General features: G+C 41.3%; 1 protein-coding gene across 1 annotated transcript in view; it reads left to right on the top strand.

Moving 5' to 3' along the window:
- The first annotated feature begins 9,321 nt into the window (after window positions 1-9,321).
- The window catches only part of CPXM2 (carboxypeptidase X, M14 family member 2), a 72,900-nt gene continuing 58,864 nt past the window's right edge, over window positions 9,322-23,357 (top strand). The window contains exon 1 of the mRNA XM_062001151.1: window positions 9,322-9,667. Within this exon, the coding sequence (XP_061857135.1) occupies window positions 9,322-9,667 (346 nt within the window). The remainder of the gene's footprint in view (window positions 9,668-23,357) is intronic.

Genomic DNA, 23,357 nt, shown 5'->3' with positions numbered 1-23,357 from the left:
TATTCATATCAGTTTATGAAACCAATCATGACTCACAGCTGTTAAAGAACCCAGAAGTTCTCAGCTGCAACTTGAACTCCACATATGGCAACTCCATTGGTAGGACAGGTATTGTGAGTGAAGTTTCCTTTCCCCTCTGCACACAAGATGAATGCACAGGCAGAAGAGGTAGTTTCTTCTGGATCTCCATTCTATATCCCTCACATGGCATCAAGTCATTTGAGAAGAGCCTATGGCTACTCATCACAGTGAGTTCAGTTTTCCTTTGTATCTCCTGCTCCCCTGACTTAAGAACCTTTGTCTTTCATGCATCTGAATTGCCATCCTGGCAAGAGGATTCATGTGCTTGGATTGGTCTGAAGCTACCTGTATGTTAAGAAATCAGCTAGCTAAACAGAACAGAAAGCCCTTAACTTCACAGTGCAGTTTTCCTTCTGCAGGGTTACTGATTTGGCTTCCTTTTCACCAGTCAGCCATTTTTCACACTATGTGAAGCAAATTTATTTGCCATCTTGATCCATCTGTTCAGTTCCAATGAAATCCATCAGGGATCCCAGCATCACTAGTGTTGAAGGCACTGCAGATGGACAGGCATCTGGGAAGAAGAGCAAACAGCTTGGTGACAGTGCAACACAATGGGACAGGCGTTTCCAAAGACTCTACTAAATCAGTCATCTTGCATGTGGCTTAAGGGAGTAAGGATGGGAAAATGATGCTTGTAGCGCTCCTGACAGTTTAAATTTGTTGGAGATAATCCAGATGTGTAGTAAGGGTGTGACATTTTTTATATAATCACAGCTTTCAAGTGAGAGTCTGCAAATGACTTCCATGACTTATAAAACATTATGACCTCATGCGACTGTAATCTCGTTGAAAATACATGTAAAGTACCTTTAAAACCTTAAGCTGTCAGCATTAAGTAATCAAAATGTGTGAGTGCTTGATGGGGTTCTCTGGAGAGACAGGAGCTAAGTTTTCATTTCTCCTCATTTACTAGTAAAGAGGCCCTTGGTAATGCTCCTTGCAAATGATCTGGAGCCTCTTGTGAGTTCTACTGTGATTTTATCCAAAGTGGATAAAACATGGATGATGAAGGCAGCTGAAATAGCTTGTTTATACTCAGAAAAAGCATAAAATTTAACACATTTTCAATTCACCTGCAAAACTAGATGGGAAAGATAATTGTGCTGCTGTGTTATACTTACATAAACATCAGGGCTACCTCCAGTCTCAGGTCTGCAGCTATCCTGTTCACCAAGCTGCCAGCCTTGCAGTAGGTCTGCTGATCTCATTCCAAAACCACTGCAGATCTTCTGAGATCTCCCATGAAATGGAAGCCCCAAGACCATGGCCACTGAGAAGCAGAAAGAACCAATGAAACATAAGACAATCACACCAGATGTGAGGGCAGCTCTTGGCAGCAACACTTGTATTAAAATCTGGGAAAGTGACACTGAAGAATCAGGGAGGCTGCTTGACTGTTTAGTTCCTCATCACCCAGCCTAAGCCAAACACGTAGGGACTATAGGCAGGAGAGGAAGAGAAGGTCACAAGTAATAACAGCACACAATAGCATCCTTAAAAATGCCAGGAGAGTTTTTAAATGGCTTTGTGTCAGTTCTGTTGTCAATCCAGTTGTAGCACTAAAACACATGAAGTGAGAAACTTGCTTGTCTGGATACTGTTGCAAAGCAGACAGAAGTTCTTCTTACCATTAGTCACAAGGGATTTCCTTTAAAAAACTATTGTTGTTGTCATTATTATTATTTCTGAGATAAACTGTTTAAGCCCTGACAGATGCTTCTGGAAATTGCTCCCTACTCAGCTGACAAGCTTATCTGGCCTCAAGGTGTTTTGCTTGGACTGCATTTGCCACAACCAGTAGGAAGCAAGCAAATCCAACCTGAACTGCACTATGGGCTGGTTTTGGCTAACTTTCAATATTTCCAAACCTTGAATGCAGTAACCCAAATGTTACTGATATTCTTTATGATAGAACTCTTTTGAAGCCAATCACATCTCCAGCAGCTTCAACCCCACTAATGAGTGGGATATGCAACCAAACTCTGCCATGGTGATGTTATAGTTTATACAATGGGAATGAAAAACTGAGATGCTGATCTCCCAAAGGCCTCTTTTGACCTAAGCTATTCTGTGACTTTTGGAAATTAGATACTTTAAACAGGTTTTAAAGTGCAAGGCAGCCAGCATCCTTCCTCTTTAGCAGAATTAACTGCCAAAGACCTCTGTGGAAAAATGCATTTCAAACAGTTGGGCATTTGTGTTATGAGAAAGGCAAAAAATTCTCTGGAAGCTTCTAATTTATTTTACACCATATATTAGTAGACATCTCCATAGTCTTAATGCTTCACTGCATCCTTAGAGCCTATCACTTCACCTTTCAAACAGCTTTGTCCAACATGCTGGCACAAGTCCTGTTTTTAATGGCTGTAAGTCAGGTTTAAACAAGTTTATTACATAGCTGTGAAATTTTATTGGCACATCCAGTAATGTAAGTATGGTATGAATCTTTGATGCCTTCTGTATGACAAATGAAAACTCGTTTCAGAGCTTTTCTTTACCATAAATTCTTGCATTTTCACTGGTTTCAGGAGTGCATTGTGGAAGTTATTTGCATCGTTTTGTCAAAAACATGTGATCATGAAGACAAACAAAGTCATCTCTTCCCACCTGCAAACAAACACATTGGTTATAAATAATGAAACTTCACATTGAATCTGCTGAGATTTGGACATAAGTTATGCAGAGAAATAGTTATCATCTCGAAGTATCATATTATGTATTTATTCACTTAAATTAATCATAGCCACGAACAGTATTTGTATCTCAAAGGAATCATTCCTTGCTGCTCTGTCCTTAAAATGCAATCCTTAAACACAGATATTGTAAGGACTACTCTCTGATCATAGAATTATACAATGGTAGGGGTTGGAAGGGACCTTTAGAGATCATCTGGTCCAATCCCCCTGCAGACGCAGGTCAACATAGATCAGGTCGTTGCATTCTCCAGTACCTTCAGCAATTCCAAGACTACTATATTTACATGTCATCTTCAATTCCCACTGGACTGTTGTCCATGACTTCTCAGGCTACGCTTAGGCTGCAGATATTGAAGAACTCTCAGGAAAAAAAATGACCCTTGAGTAGATTTCAGACAAACTCTGACTTGTGTTTCCCTGCTGCTGCCCAGGATGTGTTAAACTCCACTCACGCTCCACATGGCACATGTACAGCAATTTTGGTCCAGGAAATACCAGACTGAAATGTGAGAGTCATTACTTTTTGAAATTCAGATGTTGGCAAGTAGCTTATGTCTATGAGAATTTGCTGAAAGTGGCTGTTTTCATTCAAGTAAACGGAAAAGGACGTTCCAGTCACACATCACCCACAGCCTGGCTGTGTGCACAACAGCAGCATTTTGTCCCATTTTCTCCAACTGTTCCATAAAACTACTGTCATCCAGTCATCTCTCTTGTCTCAATACAGTTCAAATCAAATGCATGTAAAATTTGCCCATTTTTCAACAATGCAAACAACTGTAATCCATTGATTAGTGCAAACTAACAGTCTTTCAAATTCTGATCAACCACCCCAAACTAAATAGTATTAGTAAAAAACCAAAGTGTTAGTTCTCCTTTTTGTACTGCAAAGGCAGACTTTTCAGTCCCTTTCCTAGTGATAATCCTGATGGCTTTGATCCAGGAGTGGCTGCCAAATGCCAGGGCAATGTGTTGTCAACATAAAATCTACCGGCATTCTGGGGCATGAAGAAGTTTAGTTCCCATCATAAGAAAAAAGAGCTATTGCATTCTTTGAAAAAATACCAGAGATATTTTCTGGCTTTGTTTATGTCACTGGTTAATGTTGTCTGTCTTAGAATGCTGTTTCTTCCCATCTGTTCAACATGTAAGGAAAACTCTGGAAAAGGGTACAGAGAGATTTTTAATTTCTCCAGTAGAAATAGAATGATGCTGATGTAACTGATCTAAATATTCCTACACTCAAAACATTGAGGCTAGATTTAGATTAGATGTAAGGAAGAATCTCTTCCCTGTGAAGGTGGTGAAGCCCTTGCACAGGCTGCCCAGAGAGGCTGTGGCTGCCCCATCGCTGGAAGTGTCCAAGGACAGGTTGGATGTGGCTTGGAGCAACCTGGGCTAGTGGAAGGTGTCCCTGTCACCTAGTTGGAACTAAGTGATCTTTAAGGTCCCTTCCAACTCAAACCATTCTATGATTCTTGCCACGAATGGAGCCATCACCTTAGATGATGACTTTGGGATGCTCAAAACATGAAAAATCCCACAACTCCATTTCTTGCTAAGGAATGGGCTTGTATAGTGAGAATTATATCATAGCACAGGGAAGTGTAAGAGAACAAGGAACTTTTGTTTCCATGGCAATCTGAGCTCCTTCTTCAGACACAAGCACAAAAGCAACATGCTGAATGTTTATCTTATGGTCAGGTTGTTCTTAGGAGAAAAGTTAGAGAGAATGCACTGGGCTAATTTCCCCAGTCAAGGTGCATGCTGCTTTTCTAACCTGTTAAACCCAGCAATTTCTAAAGGAAATCATTGTCTTCTGTCTTCATGGATGTCATTTGTTTGTTTTAAGATCTGTTTTTTCTAAAGGAAACTGTAGCCTGCTTATGAGGGAGAGGAGGATGACTGGCTGTTCTTAACACTCATGTTCTTTATGTACACTCATATTTTGCTCAGACAAATGTAAAGATCCTGCCTATTTTTGGCATTCCTCACCTGGTAAAATAATGACAGTCCCTTTAAAGACAAATGCCTCTTAAAAATCAATGAAATGTCTCCATGTGAGCCCCTTGCTTTGTTCCTGGTCATATTTGCAGTAAGAGCCCCTCTTTCAAGGATCTGCCTTGCCTACAAGTGCAAATAGGCTTTTAAATGCATGCAGTGTGCAGAGGTAAGCAGGAGGACAGCTATCTACTATCTGGCTGCTACATATGTAAGCAACAGGTATCTAAGAGATGCATAAGTGTTAAATGCAGTTGACTTTGTGTTTTCCAATGACAGTTTAAGGTTTCCATTTCCTCTGAAGTCATTTGACCTTGTTGAGAGCAGAGGTAAATGCTTTCTGTGGAAAAGGATTGTTTGAAAAGTGTAATTCTCTTTTCTTGCTCCTTTCCATGTTCCATCGTTTACTACAGATCTGAAGCACAAAGGCAAAGAAACTGTAGTGGAAAGTTATTTTTAGTGTCTTTTTGTTGCCAAAGCATATAGAAACCTCATGTGCTACCTCAGAAAGTTACTGTGGAAAGGCAATGGAAGAGAGATGCCTAATTCTTCATCTTTCTTTCCAACCACAAAGATTTCCTCCAATTAAAAAATGATTCACGTGTTCCGAAGGAGAAGTTGCAGGAGTCATCAAGCAATTGGAAGTTGAATTAGGTATAAGTGTACAATCATTGGTTGCATTGTAGAAATGCAAATTAAGATCTGGAACCAGGACAAGGCTCCCATATACAATTCTACCCCTCTCCATTAAAAACACAGTCATGAAGTTATGGCTGTTGACATCAGTTGGAACTAGATGATCTTTAAGGTCTCCTACAATCCAAACCATTCTGTGATTCTATGAAACAAGGCTGCAGAGGTGGGAGGGCAAGAGTGCAACACATAAAGCTCAGTTCTCCTAAATACAAACCACTAGTTGCACAAAAGCCATAAGTTGTCACAATGGTGTATCTGAAATAAGAGCTGGGAAACACCATCCAGAGGCAGAACAAGGACAGGAAAGGGTGTCTCACGTGTACCATCCTGCTGATGGCACCTGAGCATCTCCAGCTTGGGGTGACACAGGGTCTGCCCAGGATGAAGAGAACTTTTTGCCTCTGACTAGAGGCTGAGCTGGGAAGGTGTCTTTTTTTGCAGGGGTGCTGTTGAAACTGGCTCAAAATACACAGCTTGGAAAGTGTTAGTTTAGATGGTAAAGCATCATCTTTCAAATCAACACTTCTTGGGAATAGAGGGGGAAAGCCCCTCTCTTGCAGATAGCAGCATGTTGTGTTTCATTTCATCAGGACAAAAGCTTAAAGCAAAGTATAGAATGACTTATACATTTTAGCTGGTGTCGGTCCAAGAGGGGAGGATAAGGCTGGTTATAGTTGTTCTATAAAGGTAGGGTTTTGCTTTATCTCTTTCCATATCGACTGCAAGTTCTTAAAAGCTCTTGTGATACTTTGCAGGCAAAAATAAGGAAGAGCCCTTCAGCCAAAAACATCTGAGTCTTCAGTGAATTCAATACTCCCATCCCACTCTAAGAAAAATCACCCCTTTTCCTGTAACTTGTACACTGCCAGGATGCTGACAGAGAGAAAAACTGCATCTTATGGTGAGGGAGCTCAAAATTCTTCCTAGAGACAAACTTTGGTGTAGTTTCAGATGGCTAGATACTTGCACATCCCAAAACCAGAGGTGGGTCTGAAAGGAGCAGCAGTGAATCCATACCCATACCCACAAACAGTATTCAATTTCAAGAGAAAGAATTATAGGGGAGCTTGCTATTGACACAGGCTGAGACCCAGGGAGAAACTTTCATAGATATCTATGTACATTTGGCCCTTAATTTTACCACCAACACCTCAAACAGTATGAACATACAGCAATGAGTTGTTGGATACATGAACAGTAAGGTATTCTGATGGGTGATCTGGGTAACTTTTAGGTGGATATTTGTATCAATTAAATGAGTGTTTTGACATGGGTTAAATAAGTACAGGTCTGATATTGGGAGGAGAAGATTTTTGCTGCTATATTATGTGCAGCTCTACTCATGCATCTACAGATATACAGCTACTATGCACACTCACCTATTAAAGAAGTCCAAATCCAGTATGACACTGTTATATGTCAAAAAAAAAGCCCATACAGTTGTCTCTTTACAGAAAAAGCATTGTTTAAGAGAGAAAGTGACCTTTGCATACATACATTACTGAAGTGTACACATGTAAAGTTGCCTAAAGCACATAATGTAAAATTCCCCCAAATGGCATTCCTCAGGCCTTTAAATAATGTGCACTTGACTCTGTATTTTATGAAAGCACTTCTTGTTATGGTGGGAAATGCAAATCCTCCTCTATTTCTATGCATCCTTCTTTGACCACTGCCATGAGTTAAGTAACAATTTGCAGGTAAAGCTACTTACTTACCAAACAAAATAAGTCTTTAACTGTGTCATGGAAAAGTCTATTTTCCACTTTATATATGTGAATATAGGCAAAAGAATGACTGTACTACAAAGGGTAACAAAATTATGCACATTGTCTACAGCTTGGGCTCTGCCCTCAGAAGTTAGGACCAAGGAAGGATAGGATTGGATAATTTGGAGAGGGAACACGATGTAAGCACATCTATGGAGTCACTGAGATGGGATATCCAGGATATTCAGCCTGCCATTGAATACAGAGAACAAGCAGTCTCACACAGCATATCCAGTGGGTTTTAGCTCCCACACTGCACCCAGCCACTGCAAACTCTGACAAAGGTGTCAGATAAACTCCAGATAAAACAGCCTGAAAGGTTTTATCAAATTGACTTAAAAAACCAAATCAATAAAGTGGTGAAACAGCAAAGTATATTTTATTCTGCTTTCGGAAAATGAAAGTTCCTATATTTAAAATAGAAAAAAGTCAGTTTTCAGGTATTTAAAATAGAAAAAGTCATAGTTTTCAGATTTAAGACAAAAAAGTGAGACTGAGGGATGCAAATAGAATTGTTAGTGAAAAGATATTTTCATTTTCCTGCTAGGAAAGACAATAAATACAACATAATCACTAAATTGCTTTTGAGACAGTTGCTAAGAAAGCAAGGATAAGCATTAAATATATGAGACTGGATCACCCACAGTCTGGGAACTGAATATATACCAAAAGATATAGCTACTGAGATACAAAGTTATGCTTGTTATGGAATTAACATTATGAGAAACACAGACAAAATGTGATTGCAAAGGCAGAAAAAAAGAGTGGGGTAACAGATGGAATAGTTTCCCCTCACTGACTGGACAATGGCAAGAAATACAATATGCATGATGAAAATATAAGCTGGTACTTTCAACATGGGAGTAAGGATTCATATTTTGTGCCAGCCAACTGTTGCACATCTCCTTCAACACTGGAGGTTATTTTACAGGTATGAAAAAGATGAAAGATAAGCTTTTATTCTCAGACAAATTGATTCTGATAATGACACCGGGTTGCATGTGTGCAGCTGCTAGTACATTATACCCCAATCTGTTTCAAAGATGTTTCAGAGAGAACAAAAGTCAGGATCATTCCAAAAACAGTGTGGAAAAAAGGGCCACTAGTGAAGCATGTCCTTCCTGGTTTTCAGCTGGGCTGAGTGTGGGGAGTTCCCATATGCTATATGAGAAGCCTCTTAAAAATTGGCCCATGACATGTGATGAGTTATGTTAGTTATATCTAATGTATAATCATATGTATGTTTAAACTAATACAAGTGATTATATACATGCCTATAAAAGGGATAGTTTGCATGTAACTAATATAAAGAAGGGAGGCTGAGGTCTGTGCTGGGGAGGGACCCTGCATTTGTAAAAGCTGAAAAGAAAAAAAGATCAAAGGGACATGTAACACATGAAAGGGACAATAGCACAACATATGTGGAATGAGGATTATTTGCCACAGACCCACATCCCACATATCCTCACGTATGGCCAGGGTCAAAGTGCAAAGCAGCCTCAGGCAGGGTTCATCCCTAGCTCGGTGTGCCCACTGCTGTGCCCTCTGCACAGCATCTCAGGGGACAGGGAAATACTTGTGCACAGGCTGGGAGGCAAAGGCTGGCTGCCAAGTTTACTTTTCTTTGAGTAAACGCTCTCTTGGATCTGCTGCATGCGGGAAGACGAAAGAAACTCTTCTGGGACTTAGCAGAAACCGCCCTGTAACTCTGCGTTTGGAAGAAAGCGGCGACAGGCTTTTAAAATGCCCCCAAAAATGAAAGGCAGGAGTGGAAAAGCAGCCAGTTAAACACACTGGAGATCCCACCTGCCAAACACCAGCAGAGTGGAGTGCTTGTCAGTCTGGCTGGCTGGGGAGCCTGAGGATCACATGCATCCCCGTCCTGCCCCCACCCGCTGCAGCCCTCCGTCCCGCTGCCTGCCTCGCAACTCCTGCAAAACTCGCCCAAAGCAGAGGCGCTGCTTGCAGTCAGCCTCCCTCAGCCCTCTGCTTTGCCTGGGTCCACTGGCTGCTAAGACTTTCTCTTTTCCCTGTTTCCAAATAAAGTTCTGGGACGTGCAGAGGAGATTTTTTTCATGCAGAAGCAGACGATAATGATTGCCCTGAGCAAGAAAGGCTCGTGTTCTTCTCAACTCTGCCTGGCTCTCTGTGCCTTGGGGCTGGCGTTGCTGGGGGACGTGTCCCAGGCTGTACCCATGGACGATCAGGATTATTACCTGCAGGAGATTAGCAACAGGGATCATTATTATTCCTTTCCCTATCCTGGTGAAGAGTTTTTTCCTTTCACGGAGCAACCTGGAGAGGAAGGACCTAAACGTGCCGCAGAGACGGAGGAGCACCCAGGGTTCAAACCCAGCAGGAAAGAGTTAAAGCCAAAGAAAAACGGCAAAAAAGGAAAATCCATTCTTGAAACTCCACCAGGTAACTTTCCACCTCCTCTTCCAGAGCTTGGAGTCTGCTGAATCTCATGCTGACTGTGACTTTTAGCGTTAATAAATATCCACTTAATGGTAGTCTTGGTAATAATAACAATAGAAGTGCTCGTGGTGGTGATGATGACAACATATTCATTTTCAATATCCCATGGAACAGATCTACAGAACTTTTATAGGCTTTTTAACCCTTTCCTTAACAAGTAAAGCTGTTCCAGAGTAGTAATGTATTAATCATCCTGCACTCTAGCTTGTATATGGACTTTTCCTTCCTAATTACACTTGACAGCTGGCTCGCCGTTAAAGCTGCTGCTCTGTTAAGCAAAAGAAGAGAGATTCCATAGTAAAAGCTGACTGTATGTAGTGATATCTTACATTATCCCTTGTCATTTTAATCTAAGAGAGGTTCCTGAATTAATTTTACTTGCAAACCTGTGAATTTCTTTGAGACTTCACTTTAAAGCTCTCCAGAGGAAGATCTGTAAACAAAGCTCTTCCCATAAAAACTAAGCTGTAACAAGCTCAGTTTGATTGTTGACCTGTAAAATACACAAACAGCAATTAAAATGCCTTACAATTAAAAAAAGGACACCCTTAATTCCATTTTCTATTTTCTGCATTTAATTGGATGAAAATTTGCAATTATTAAAGTCTACAGAAACTCAATCCCCTTTTACCATCCAATTACTCCTATTAAGAGCTCACTGCACCACCCTGAAAGTAAAGTGACTTCTTTCTGTACTTCCTGAACGTGTGGTAGGTACTTTACTGGTTTGGGATACTTAAGAGTGAGTTTGGCCCATGAACTTTAAAGTTGTAAAAACTGGGGCCAAATCCCACTCTCCTATAGCTGAAGACACCCTTTGCTTCAGAAGGAAACCTTTAATGTTCACAGCTGGAGCATATGGCACAAAGACTGCAGTTTAGAGCCATTAATACAGGCAGAGCAGCAAAAGAGAGGACTGAGGGTTGTGGAATGACATGAACTTTTCCCAGTTAGATCTAGCAAATAGTCAATAAGTATTTTCAAGGTAAAGTTATCACTGACAGACTTTAGTTAGCTGTTGATTAGCAAAGGTACAAGCTTTTATCATAAACAGTGATAAGAAAATACTGAAACCTGTTAGTGGGGCAGGCAGTTTGGGTTTCCCAGGCATCTCAAGGCAGAAATCAAAGATGATTTGGGAGAGCACAGGCATGAAATATTTTGTGCCTGTGGCTCCCTCAGGGCCCAGCATCTTCCCAAGCAGATGACACTGCCTGGACCATCCATAAGGGATCTTAAGTTAATTATCTAACTGTGGCCAACACATGGTATTTAAAGATGCTTAACTAGGTACCAGGCTATTTTTTTCTTCACTGTGATGCAGGCAATACAGATTTCCAGGCTGTAGTGGGACGTCCTGCAGTTCAGCTCTGCTGTCACCTTCCCCCTTGGTCTTTTCCCAGTTTCCCCAGCACCATGGCTTCACTCACACTCCACCAAACAGGACAGCAGTGAGGATGGCAACCAATCTGTGAGAGCAACCTTCATTTTTCTTCCCAGACAGGCACCTTCCTTGTCCCCCACCCACTCACTGAGTGCCTTACAGGTGCAGGGAAGAAAGCAGCCCTACCAATAATAGCCTCCATCACTGTGGAACCCTCATCCCTTCCAAATCTGGTTTTGTTTATGCACTGTAGACACAACAGGACAAAATTCAAGCTGTATTTCATGGATGACCTATTAGTGGAGCACACTGAGGTCTTATAGGTAGTCTGACCTCGGTCATTTGCTAAGAATATTTGCTTTTACAAATGGAATCACAGTCATATTTCTATATAGGAAAGTGTGGGATTGGCAATGGGCAAAAGAAGACCTTCTCAGACCTTCCCCAGGAAACACCCCGTTGTGTGGCCACCAACTGACACATGCAGCATTCATCTTTTTGCTGTTTTTTACTGATTTTGCTTTTTATTAATTCACCGGGTTTAACTCACCACTCTACCAGACTCTGAGTCCAGGGAGTTGTGTTTTCTCTGCAGTCAGTCAGGTGAGGTCCTTCCTCAGCCTCTCTCTCCAGCACAGCCAAAGACAAGGTCAAGGAGAGCAGGGCAGAAGCTCGTGATGCACCACAAAAAGCAGCTGGAAATAGCTTTGTCCCTCCTTTGACACAACTGAGCTTCCAAGCTTTCACCAGCCATGTGCAATATGAGGTTTTAAAGCCTATGAACTAAAAAAAAAAAATAGCCAGAGGTACAACAAACAACTGATCCCCTGCCCTGAACTTTTGCCCTGTTGCATGGAGACTTAATACCAACCCAGCAAACTGGCTATTACACTTAGTTTAGTATGGGAAAATGCAGTGTATTTCCTTGGGAGCAGCTGAACTATTTTAACTGAAATAGCCATAATAAGCCCTAAGGCAAAGAGAATGGTTACCATTTGTTAAAGATGTAAGTGAAAACAGGAGGTTTTTAGCAGTAAGTGGCAGGCAATTTTGACTGCAGACAGTGTTAAAATTTCTCCTTTCTCCTGTCCCAAAGGCAGGCAAGGGCCATGTCTTGCTGGTGCAGGGATTCCAGTGCACAGTGCTGTGTCACCACGTCATCAGGGCTCAGTTTGAAATGAAGATCTGAAAATCTGGCCCCTCATGTAGGTGCCTAAAATAATAACAATGGGTACTTCTAATTTCTCACAGCTACAGACAATAATAGCAGTTGGCAAACAGATATCTGTGAGCAACTCAGTCTGTGTAAATTCATGAGTTGTATATATATGTATACATTTATGTGTTTATACATAGACCCAGAACTGGAATCAATTTATTGGCCATGCAGTAAATACAAAACTGTGGGGTTTGTGAGGCTCACTGGCAGCTGGGGCATGTGGGATTAATTAGTTGCAACAAACAATAGTCTGGCAGGGAGCTGGGAAGAAGAAAGCAGAGGAACAGGACATGTGATCTGCCCTTTGGCTGAGCAGCTGGTACTGATCAGCCCTAGCTTTGAATCAAAGTTGGAATCAAACGTAGCAGTCTGAAGGACACGGCACATAACAGATGACACACACTCGATTTATTTAAGCTAATTACTGAAGGTGGTGAGAATAGAGATATTTTCAATCTGTGACATATTAGTGTAGAAAAAAACCCTCCCATTGATGCCAGCAGGGTTTGCAATGTGGCTTTTAAAGAAAGTATCATTAGAATCAATATTTGCAAATACTTGATTCAAATTACAGTTCACAGTACCAGCCTGATTCCTCACCCTTTACGTGACTCATCAATGGAGTGCTGCTAGGTCATCCCTGGAAGGTAAACTGTTGGATTGACAGGTTTCTGTATATATGTATTCCCCTGTTTTAACTCCATCCTTATTTGTTTAGGCTTCTTTCCAAAGCTCATTCAAAACAGTGGAAAGAGTCTCGTTAACGTCAATGTTTTTCTTCTCTGAGGCCTGTAATAGAGTTTAATATGTGTTGTCTCTAGCATCTGTGGGACAGATCCCTACAGATGCTTTGGGGATCTGCCTGTATACAGGGAAAATTCATCACTGAGAGGTTTACAGGGCTGAGGTCCTCACAAACACTGCTCAGTGTTGTGCATTGCTCTGGGTTGTGACTGAACAGTTCCCACTGTGAGTCCCTCTGCACCCTAATCTGCCACGATTCAATCCGTAATTCTTTTCATTTGATTTACAGAACTTGTTACTGAAGTTCTCATTCTGGCCATCTCTCATTGCTGGCTGCATTTAGAAAATAAAGGAGTGGGGTGTATTTATGTGGCAGTGCTCAGAATGGGTTTCAGAGCATGTTTATTCTATATTTCACAGGTCTTCCAGGGTTTGATCTCTGCACATTAATGGGAGTGTGTGTGTAGTAATCATGATTTCCTTTGTCTTATCTCATCTGTCACTTTCCCCAAGCTTGATGAAACCCTTCAGAACCATCATTGTTTGCTTGTTTGTTTTTTTGTGATGTTGCCATATGCTCAGTGACGTAATTCTTCAGGTTTCTGGTTTGTGGGGTATTTAAATTTATGTGGGGTACAGGAATCTCTTGGATGGGTCAGGAGCTCAACCACATCTGAGGAGTCAGCGAGGGAAAGTGAGCAGGATAAAATGGTCAGTGCAAACCATGAAAATTGCCTTGCAGAAAGGATTTGAATGCATAAAAATAGACTGATAGTACATTAACTGAGGTGTTTGTCAGGAAATGAACTAATGAAGGCTTGGATAGAGAGCCACGAGCAAACTAGGAGGAAAGGATGAATCATAGAGATGTTTTCCAGGAAAAACTGGTGCAAAAATGGTGATGAAGACCTGAAGAGGCTGTAAAGGTAAAACTATGATGAGTTTATGGTGTTAGTGGCATTTGAACAGTGAATTTGTTCAGTAGGAAGATACAAAAGACTGGTAAGGGACTGAACTGATAGCTGAAAGCATTTTAAAGGTGTCTTCTAGGTATACCACATTTCCAGCTAGAAAAGAAGGAAACATCTAAGGAAAAGTAGTTTGTGAAGCGACATTGCTTGCCAAAATTGTGGGTTTAGATGGGATTAGCTAGAGCAAAGATAGAAAGGGGGGAGGCTGAGTGCATACCTTGAGAGTTTGGAGGAAGTCTGGGGGCAAAGGGAGTCATCAAAGGCAAAGTTTTCCAGTGGTATTTTAAACCCAACGTGTTGAACTTTGCTGGAACATTGAAGGTGAGGTAAAAAACCCTGACTGAGAAGAAGCCATTGGAAACATTGGCAAGGTGCCTTTCAAGGGCAGAAAGCCATCCAGGGTGGGCCACTGGCGTGGTGCTGGCAGGGAGCAGAGCCTGCAGTGGCTGTTGACAGCGGGTCAGGGGGCTCAGAGGAGAGGGGTGAAGGGAAATGGGGCGGGAGCTGAAAATAGCAGAGAGTCAGGGAGAACAGGACACAGGCTTTTGTATCAGGGAACTGCATCAGAGGGTAAAATGAAGGTTGAGGGATGACTGCTTACATAGGCTGATGTACAAGTGAAGGCTGTTCAATGATAAATGGCTCAGACAGGAACTAAGAAGAAATAAGCACAGAATTACCACTAAGCTGGGTAATTACCAGCACTGCTGTTTTCTAGCCCATTGGAATCCTCTCCATTAAACCTTGTAGATGGCTTCCATTCCTGCAAAGCCCAGAGAAAAGGGAGCACTCCTGTGACCTAGGATGTAGATTGTAATTCTAAAGCTTTTGCTTAAGTTCCTTACACTAGCAACTTTTAAGAACAAACTCACTGACCCTCGATGCATATCCCATGAATTTTAATATGACCTGTATCACATCCTAATTGCCAGATGTAACAAGAAAAGATGAAAACATGTGGCTTTTAATGAGCTTTCTTTCATCTACCAGCTTCTCCTCAGCAGTCCCACAAATATGAGGAATAATGAAATGTAACATAGTCATTCCATTTAAGAGCCTGTCTTTTAAAGCACATCACAACAAGAGGACAAAGGATGACTAAGAATGAATAATGAGCAATGCCCTCAAAATTGGCCAAGTCTTTTTGATTAGCATCTTTCCCTACCCATTGCTTCAATGAATAATGTAACATGAGGGGAAAAAAAAAGAGCAGAATAAACACATTTGATTATGCTAGAGAAAACCATTTTCTATGATAATTCTCCCAGCAGCCTCCTCTGAATTCAAACTAATTTTTAAGGTGAGAAAAATACCTCTTTAAAAAAGTGATGGTTTCACTGAATAGATTTTAATAGTATGAACCTGAGTCTAGGCTTGTTCCTGAAATGCCAGCATATTACCAGTCACTCGTTATTTGAATTCATTCATGGTTTTTAATGTTATTATCTGTTCAGTGAGATGGCTAGACAGGTCAAGCTAATGGTTCACAATCCAATTTCACTTATTTCTTTTAGTTTGGGAATGAAGACTTCTGTCAGCCATGTGAACTTAGTATCTGTCAAAAAGATGAAGTAGTGGAAGTGGAAGGTGTGGTACAGAAGTAATTTCTTCAAGGTTTAGTGTCTGAGCCTTTTCTTCCTGGGATTTTGGAGTCTTACTCAGTTCATTGTCTATGTAAAAAGCAGATTACCAAAAGATTTGTTGTCTGGCTGTAGGGTTAAGGTTTGATTGTCATCTTCACACTTAGCCATTGCTTGTGCTTGTGTTAGTATGCAAAGCATGTATTAGATCTGACCTGCTCAGCATAGAATCACAGAATCTTAAGGGTTGGAAAGGACCTCAAAAGATCATCTAGTCCAACCCCCTTGCCAGAGCAGGACCACCTAGAGTAGGTCACACAGGAACTCTTCCAGCTGGGTTTGAATGAGGAGGAGACTCCACAACCCATCTGGGCAGCCTATTCAAGTGCTCCCTCATTCTTATAGGGAAGAAATCCTTCCTTGTATTTCTTTGGAACTTCTTATGTTTCAGCTTATACCCACTGCCTCTTGTCCTATCATTGGACATCACTGAGAACAGCCTGGCTCCAGGCCTCTGGTGAGGTTATGTCTTGTTTTATAGTTATAGGTTTTTAGTTAGTTAAGGAAAATGGGAACAAGGAAAGTTATGATGCAAGTTAAATTATTTGCCTTGAAATCTAGTGATTTCACATGCAAAACACTTCATTGCCTTTACTAAGATCAAACAAATACAAAGAGAAAACAGGTGATGGCAATAATCACTCATGTTAGAAACAGACAATCATCTTTAATCCTTCTATCCCTGGGAGGTACCTTAATGGACAGTTTGATCCTCTTTAATTCTATAGGCCATGAATCAAAGAGACTATTCAAGTTTCCTTCATTTTGGCATGGGATTTCATTCAGGGATGGTCAAGGCCATCATATGTGTGCAGTTCCATCTCCAGTGTAGAAGTTATTTCTCTGTAATCTGTCTGCACACACTATCCATGCCCAGTTCTGGCCAGTTCCAAGCTGGGTTTCTAGTGCTGCTGCTCTCTGATTATTTTCCTGGTGGGGACTTCTTTTCATGAGCCACAGATGATGTTCATCACTGAGCACATCCACCTCTTCCAGGGGCTAGCCTTGCTCCTCTGCAAGCCTTTCTCTGGCTATTTCTCTTCAAAAGGTGTTTGGTGGGGTTCTTGCATATCTGATCAAGTAATGAAAAACAACTACATCAAACCGTTAGTAAAATACACTGCAATGTTAATTCATTACTTCTGATGCAAATACATTCCTAATTTCCTTGTAGCACAGTAAAAGGAAGGTTTATGATTCCATTCCCCTGTGTTTGTATCATCCTGGTGTGGGGAAGAACAAGGTACTCAGGGTGTTTGCACGTACTGGAAGGGATGGAGCACCATCAGAGAGCAGCAAGGCGTTTTCTTCCCCATGCAGTCACCAGGCAGTGCTAAATCAACGTGACAGGTGTAAAAGGGAAACTATTTCTCTTTTCTGCCCATAGCTAAAAATGGCAACAACAGAAAAAAAAAAGGTGAGAAAAACAAGAGGGGGAATGAAGACATGCCAGATGGTGACTCTGAGAGTCAGAGTGCCTATGAAGATGTAAGACAAGTATGTGGGATTATTTAAAGCATCTTTAGAGTGCTTGGGTTTAGCTGTTAATTTCTCCAGCCTTGTTTGAATTACAAAGGGTAGTTTGGTGACTGCTGATAGATATTGAAGTTATCTTTTGGGCATAGAATGCTTCCTCTCTGGTGGGTGACATACTGACATTGGCAAGCAAGGATTTCTACCATGTTACTGTAGGTTAAATGGAGAGGAGAAAAGGTGAGGGTTCCATTCCTTATTTCCACAGTGATCTGCACCATTTTTCTAAACAAAAATGTCTTTGATATTGCAGAAAATCACAAAAAAAAGCTGTCAAGCTTCTGCCAGACACAGTGACTTCCAGTAGCTATTGCTCATGAGGGAAGCTGAGTATCTGATTTAGTGGTGAAAGCATCCAGATGCAGGATTAATCTTCTGTTTACTTGCAGTTATTTACACTATAGGAATCCTGTAAGCGTAGGGGTCTGTAAATATTAGTAAATAACACAGTTCTGCTCCTGTTTTCACACAAGCATTAGCAGGATGCTGTATTTGCAAAAGTGCTGCTGCATCTAACAGTCCAAACAAGGAACATAGTAAAAGTTGATGTATACATGTTAAACATAGTTCATGTAGAGGCAACTTCCCTGTCTCTCTACTTCTTTCTGCTACACAGTGTGTCAGCTCTGTAGTTTCTAACTACCAATGGGAAAACTTACTCTCAATGTGAATAATGGACCTGATTAATTGAGCTCTCGCCTTTTATCTCTTTTTTTTGATGAATTGCCTGACAGACTTGTATGACTATATGTCAGCCTTGGGTTGCTTGTGAATTAGTGAGGTATATACCTGATAATAGTGTTCTTCTATAATCACCATGAGTCCAAAGAACCATATTCAACTAACAACACAACTCAGATGTTCATGAAGTCAATATTAAAGGATTATGTGCATTTTTATAGTTATACGCTTCCAAAAATATAAGTTTGAAAGAAATATTGACATGAGCTTGACAACAGATTGCAATCTAAGAGAGTATCTAAGAGAGAAGCTCCTGTCCTTACAAATGTAGGCACAAATAGTGATCATTTCAGTGGTTCTGATGGAAGCTGGAGTCAATATTGCTCTATTTCGTTCATTGAGAGTTAATATAACTACCAAAACAATCATCAGGGCAGGATATCTCATCCCTCAGCCTTTAGGCTGGTGAATCAGGCTCATCTTTGTTCTCCAAGAGCCCATTCAGCTCCTTCTGAGCTTTTGCAACATGAGTTGACAGCACCTGTGTGCCTCAGTAGGTTGACGTGCAGCAGCTTTCCCTGTGAGATGTGTATGCACAAGAGCCACGAGAGGGCCTTAGCCATCTCAAGTCAGATAAAGGGAAACAGTTGAAGTCAGATAAACCATTTGAAGTCAGACAAAGTGAAATAGACTGTTTTGTTGCCTTGTCTGGTGGCCATGTTTCTCCCAGAGCTTGCTGTGTTAGACACGATTGCAGGGTTCTGATCCATTCAGGAGACATGGACAAATGTTCAGTTTTAAATCCTAGTACCTGGCAGACAAATCTTCACCATCCATGAGGAGACATAGCGATGCTAGGTACAGTGTTCACCTCTTCTATAATGGGACTCACTGGCTTAAGCACCAGAGCCCTGAATCAGGTTGTTCTTTCTTTTGGACTTCAATAGCTCATCTGGAAGACGGCTAGCAGAGCATCCTAAATCTGATTTGCTTGCTTAGATTCTGGGGTTTGAGCGCTTCCTGTATCACAAAAAGAAGATAAATGACAAGAAAACTACTAAATTTGTCTCTATGAGACTGATTCTCCTGGCTGGGACCTAAAAGGGAACCTGAGGGGGAACCTCAAGCGTCCCTGCTTGACTTCCAGAGTTTTCTTTGGCTTATGGAGGGGTTCAGGATGTCTGTGATCTCTGTTGTCCCTAGATTTCCCCTGTACCTCTTTCCTCACATGAACTTTCGAAAGAAAAACAGTCTCCTATTTCAAGGGGAGTTGTGTTTGACAAGAGAGCACAGGGCGAGGCCAAGTATCTCCTTCTTCCATCACATCCAAGATTTACTGTAAACTGCCTGAGTGTATTAATCATCACCAGGGTGTGCTGGGAGAGGGTGTTGTTTGCAGTGGGAGCAACTGAAAACCATCTTTCTCATTTGTTCCCAGAAATTAGAGTATTTTTATCTTCCCCTCTTCAGAGATACAGTGTTTTATGATGACAGGTTTATGACTTCTCTCTGCTTTCAGGGTCCTCCCGAAACATCTGTCATATGAAGGGAAAAATTCAAAGGATCTTTGAAGAGCTGATCTTAAATCTGGATGCAGGCATTCCCTACCACCAATCACAATCGCCCTTTATGCCAGATCAACACACTTTTTTTGTCTCTGTGATAATGTTCAATAGTATAATGAGTTTGCCCCATACACATCACGAGAGGATGTCTGACCACAGACATATTTAACCCTCATAGAGACTGACCACATTTCAACCCCCATAGAGATTTTTGCAGTGATTTAGAACAGAAACTTCCATTTAAGATAGATAGTCTTCACTTGGGGTTTTTTTGATGCCTGAATGCTAGTCAAATGGCAATCATACCTGTAGGACCCCTGCCCTCCTACAAGAGCAATAGCATGGGAAAATTTCTTAAATGTAATTGGAAATGTTAATGTGGAATTATGCAGCTAAAATACCACAGAGATCTTGGACAAAGTGGAGAGAAAATAGCACTGTTTCTCTGTAAAACTGTCCCATATTTCAATTCATTAATCCTGAATCAGAATTACTTCCTCACAATTAGTAAGTTGAAATACAGAGGGGTTTGTGCTTGGGGAAGCTTGCCCCAAAGCTTTCTCCATTCCACAGCTTCTCAAGTGCAGAATAGCTATGCCTAGTAAATACTTCCAGCTACTGTGGGTGGGAAGGGGGATGTGCTCTCCAAGGCAGCAATTGGGTTAATGGTAAATCCCAAATCATGGCCTGCATTTTTCATGTTAACACGTTTTGCAGTGGAGACAAGGATTTTCTTGGTGGAAACGTTTTTCTCCAAGGAAAGGATGTCAAACGTCACTGGGCAAGTAGTATCACTTAGGGTTTATCTGAAAGCTTTCCTGAGTAGTCCTTGCTGTGTCCACTGGTTGATAAATACATTGCTTTCAGTGTGGATCTTTGGGCTTTCAGCCCTCAGCATGCAGACAGGCTTGTGTGCTTGCAATTTTAAACTCACTAATGACTCCCATTTCAATGTGAGGCTTCTAACACACTTAGCTTTGAATCAGTGAGGCTTCCTAGGGGCTAAATGTTTAGCCTGCAATCATGAGCCTTTGCCAGACCAGGGCTGAATTGTTAAACAAAGCAGAAAAGTTGTTTAGTCAGAATGAATGTGGGGAATCTTTTGCTGGCTGCATAAGGCTGCAAGATCCTAGGAAGCTGGAATAGGGAGGAAAGACCTCTGAACACTCAGTCATTTGGGTTGGAGACGTGCCCACCCTTAGAGATATTTGTCTGAACCTTGCTTGAACCATTTTCAGCTCCTTCACTCTCTAGCACAGAGATGGAGCTTCAGAACAGTTTCCCTGCTGAACCTCCAGTTCTTCCCTCCCATCAGCCCAGAAATATCAAGAGCCATGTCTTTCTCCTGGTATTTTTCAGACTTTCATCTTTCTGCAGGCAGGAAGCTCAGAGGCTTGTGAAAATGCTGAGAGCTCAAAATTTCAAAGCTATTAAGCAAATTTTCCAGACCCCAGAATCCTGTGGTGCTTGCTTGTGCTTGAAGCATTTTAATGTGCTTTTTAGTTGCTTAAATTGGATCCTTCGTGACTAGTTTGGAGGCAGGTAGAGAAGTAAAATGGAGAGACTACAGTATAATCAAAGTGCCACCTTCTCAATGGCCATGTGAGAGCTAAAAAGTCACGTGGAAGCTGAAACCCTGTAGGAAGATGAGCAGAAGCTCATGGGAAGCATAGCTGGTGAAGTGTGAGAGTCTGGCTGCAGAGTGCATTTGTGTTTCCCGAGCTCCTCAAAACCCAGGAGTTTCCCAGAAGCTACCTTAGGGAACAATTAATTGTCATTGCAAGCTGGGCTCTGCCTTTCCATTTCTTCATCAATGTTGTGTTTTCCAGTGGGATTCTTGTGCTGCCCTGGGGTTTGTGTCTCCTCAGTGAGTCCAAATGCCAGTCATAGACTTGTTCCAAGGGGAAATATCCTCCCTGCGCTCCTCCTTGCACCCCAGCAATGCCACTCCTCTGCTCTTTATGCTTTCCCTTATCCATTTATTTATTGATTTATTTCAATGAAGGCAGCCATGTTTTCATTCAGGCCTGGATTTGATTTTCATAAATTTTAGAGATTTGATTGGTTCTTGAAGTTTTTCTCCCTGTTGGTTTGAATGCTTAAATACCCTGTTTTCAGGGTACTTCTCAAGGATGCAACAGCTTGGACATAGGGTGTTTCAAAGGACAGAAGAAAGCTCTGTTATATGAGTTTCTAAATCTTTTGCTATTGGAACTGCTGGGTGTATCCAAAGAAACTCTGGTGATTTTCTGTGAGCATCTGGCTACTTTTTTATGCCTTCAGTGAAATAGTTTTCCACTATTGGAGACTTTAAAAGCATTAGCGACTTTGTTTCAGTACTCAGAGTTGTGCTTTAACCAATCATGCAGTTAAAAACCCCAAGTTTGTCAAAATAATAGTTAAGTGAAAAGTAAATAAGCCAACTAAATTTGTTTTCTCTCTTTTACTGGTTCCTTTTTCAGAGTTGGGAAGGAGCACAGTGTTTGAGTTCAGGTTAACCACAAGACTTCTGAAATCATTGTCTGAGCAATAGCTCCAAGGCACTATGGTGACTTCTGTGCTTTAGGAGAAGTGTTTGCTTTTATTCATTCCTTTCATTATTTCATATGAAATAATAACAACAGATGTCAGGGGAAAAAAAACCAACCCAAGTATAAATGTCTAAACTCACTGCTAAAGCAGACACACCAGGTCTCCATAAAACTGAGACTTACACTTTATAAAAGGTTTTAATACTAAGTTGGATTTGATTTTAGGTATTTCCTGTCACAGGCTCTCTATATAGGTCAAATATTCAGCCCAGATGTGCAACCTGGAGGAGAGCTAGGCAGCAACTGAAACCAGCCCATGCAGGGTGACAACTCACAAATAAACTCTGAGACTTGAGCAGCCTCTCCCATCCTCTCAGTGATGCTTCCTCATATTGGGCAGCACAGTTACTGCTGCTAGAGAGGAGAGGATATTGATAGCCAGGAGTATAAGGACAGTTGGGTGCTGGGGTGTGATGACTGGCTTAGCAAACCCTGCTGAAGTGGTCAGCCCACCTTTGAGGGTCTTCTTGCTTGTGCATAGAGGTGCATTTGCAGCTTTGTGTTTGTCTACATGCAGAGGAGGCAAATTTTAATGTCACCTCTGATTTTCTTTGGGAAGATTTAAAATTGTCAAGGACTAGTTTTTCATAAGCCAGCAGGGGAGGACTGACTCTTGAAAGATGATCCCATACTATTCACCTAGGTCTTGCTGCTGATCCAGACCACTTCTATTCTACATTCTGTTAGGAAACGCATATTTTTTGGTTTCAATTGTGAAAATAATGAAAGATGGCATTTCAACCTACAGCTAAGATGACTAATGACTGTTTGCTGCCTAAAGGTACAGTTCATACAGTAGTATGAACTGTATATGAACAGTCTTCATCATGCTGCCTCAGAAGTTTGCTGGCTCCTATCAAGAGCCGAGTCAGAAACTGAACTGGTAGAAAACTGGTAGAACTCGAATAGCAAAGAGATTCTGTCTTCATCCTTAATTTATTTGTGTTAGGCTTTGGACTGTTTCATCAAAGGAAACTAATGCATCTGGTTCAGCATCACTTTCATCACCTTTTTCTGCCTTTTAGAAAAGTGAAAGAAATACAGTTTGGCCTATGCTAGAGCTTAACTTGTCCAAAAGTTGAGTAACATCAAGCACTCATGCAAGTGACAAGGGAGTGGCCTATTTCAGTCTTTCTCAAGTGTAAATACAGTACTTGGGAGGGGAGGTAACTAAAGTAGTGGTGATAAAATTGAATGGCTCATCACTACTAATGAGACCTCCTTTACAATCAAGTTTTTCCTGCTCTATGCCTGTGAGCTTCATGTGTTTGCTAGGGAGAGTGAGAAGGTGAAAACTGAGTGATA

The sequence above is a fragment of the Colius striatus genome, chromosome 8 (assembly GCF_028858725.1).
Source record: "Colius striatus isolate bColStr4 chromosome 8, bColStr4.1.hap1, whole genome shotgun sequence".
NCBI lineage: Eukaryota > Metazoa > Chordata > Aves > Coliiformes > Coliidae > Colius > Colius striatus.
Note: the sequence above shows the minus strand (reverse complement) of the source record. Positions and strands in the feature narration are given on the sequence as shown.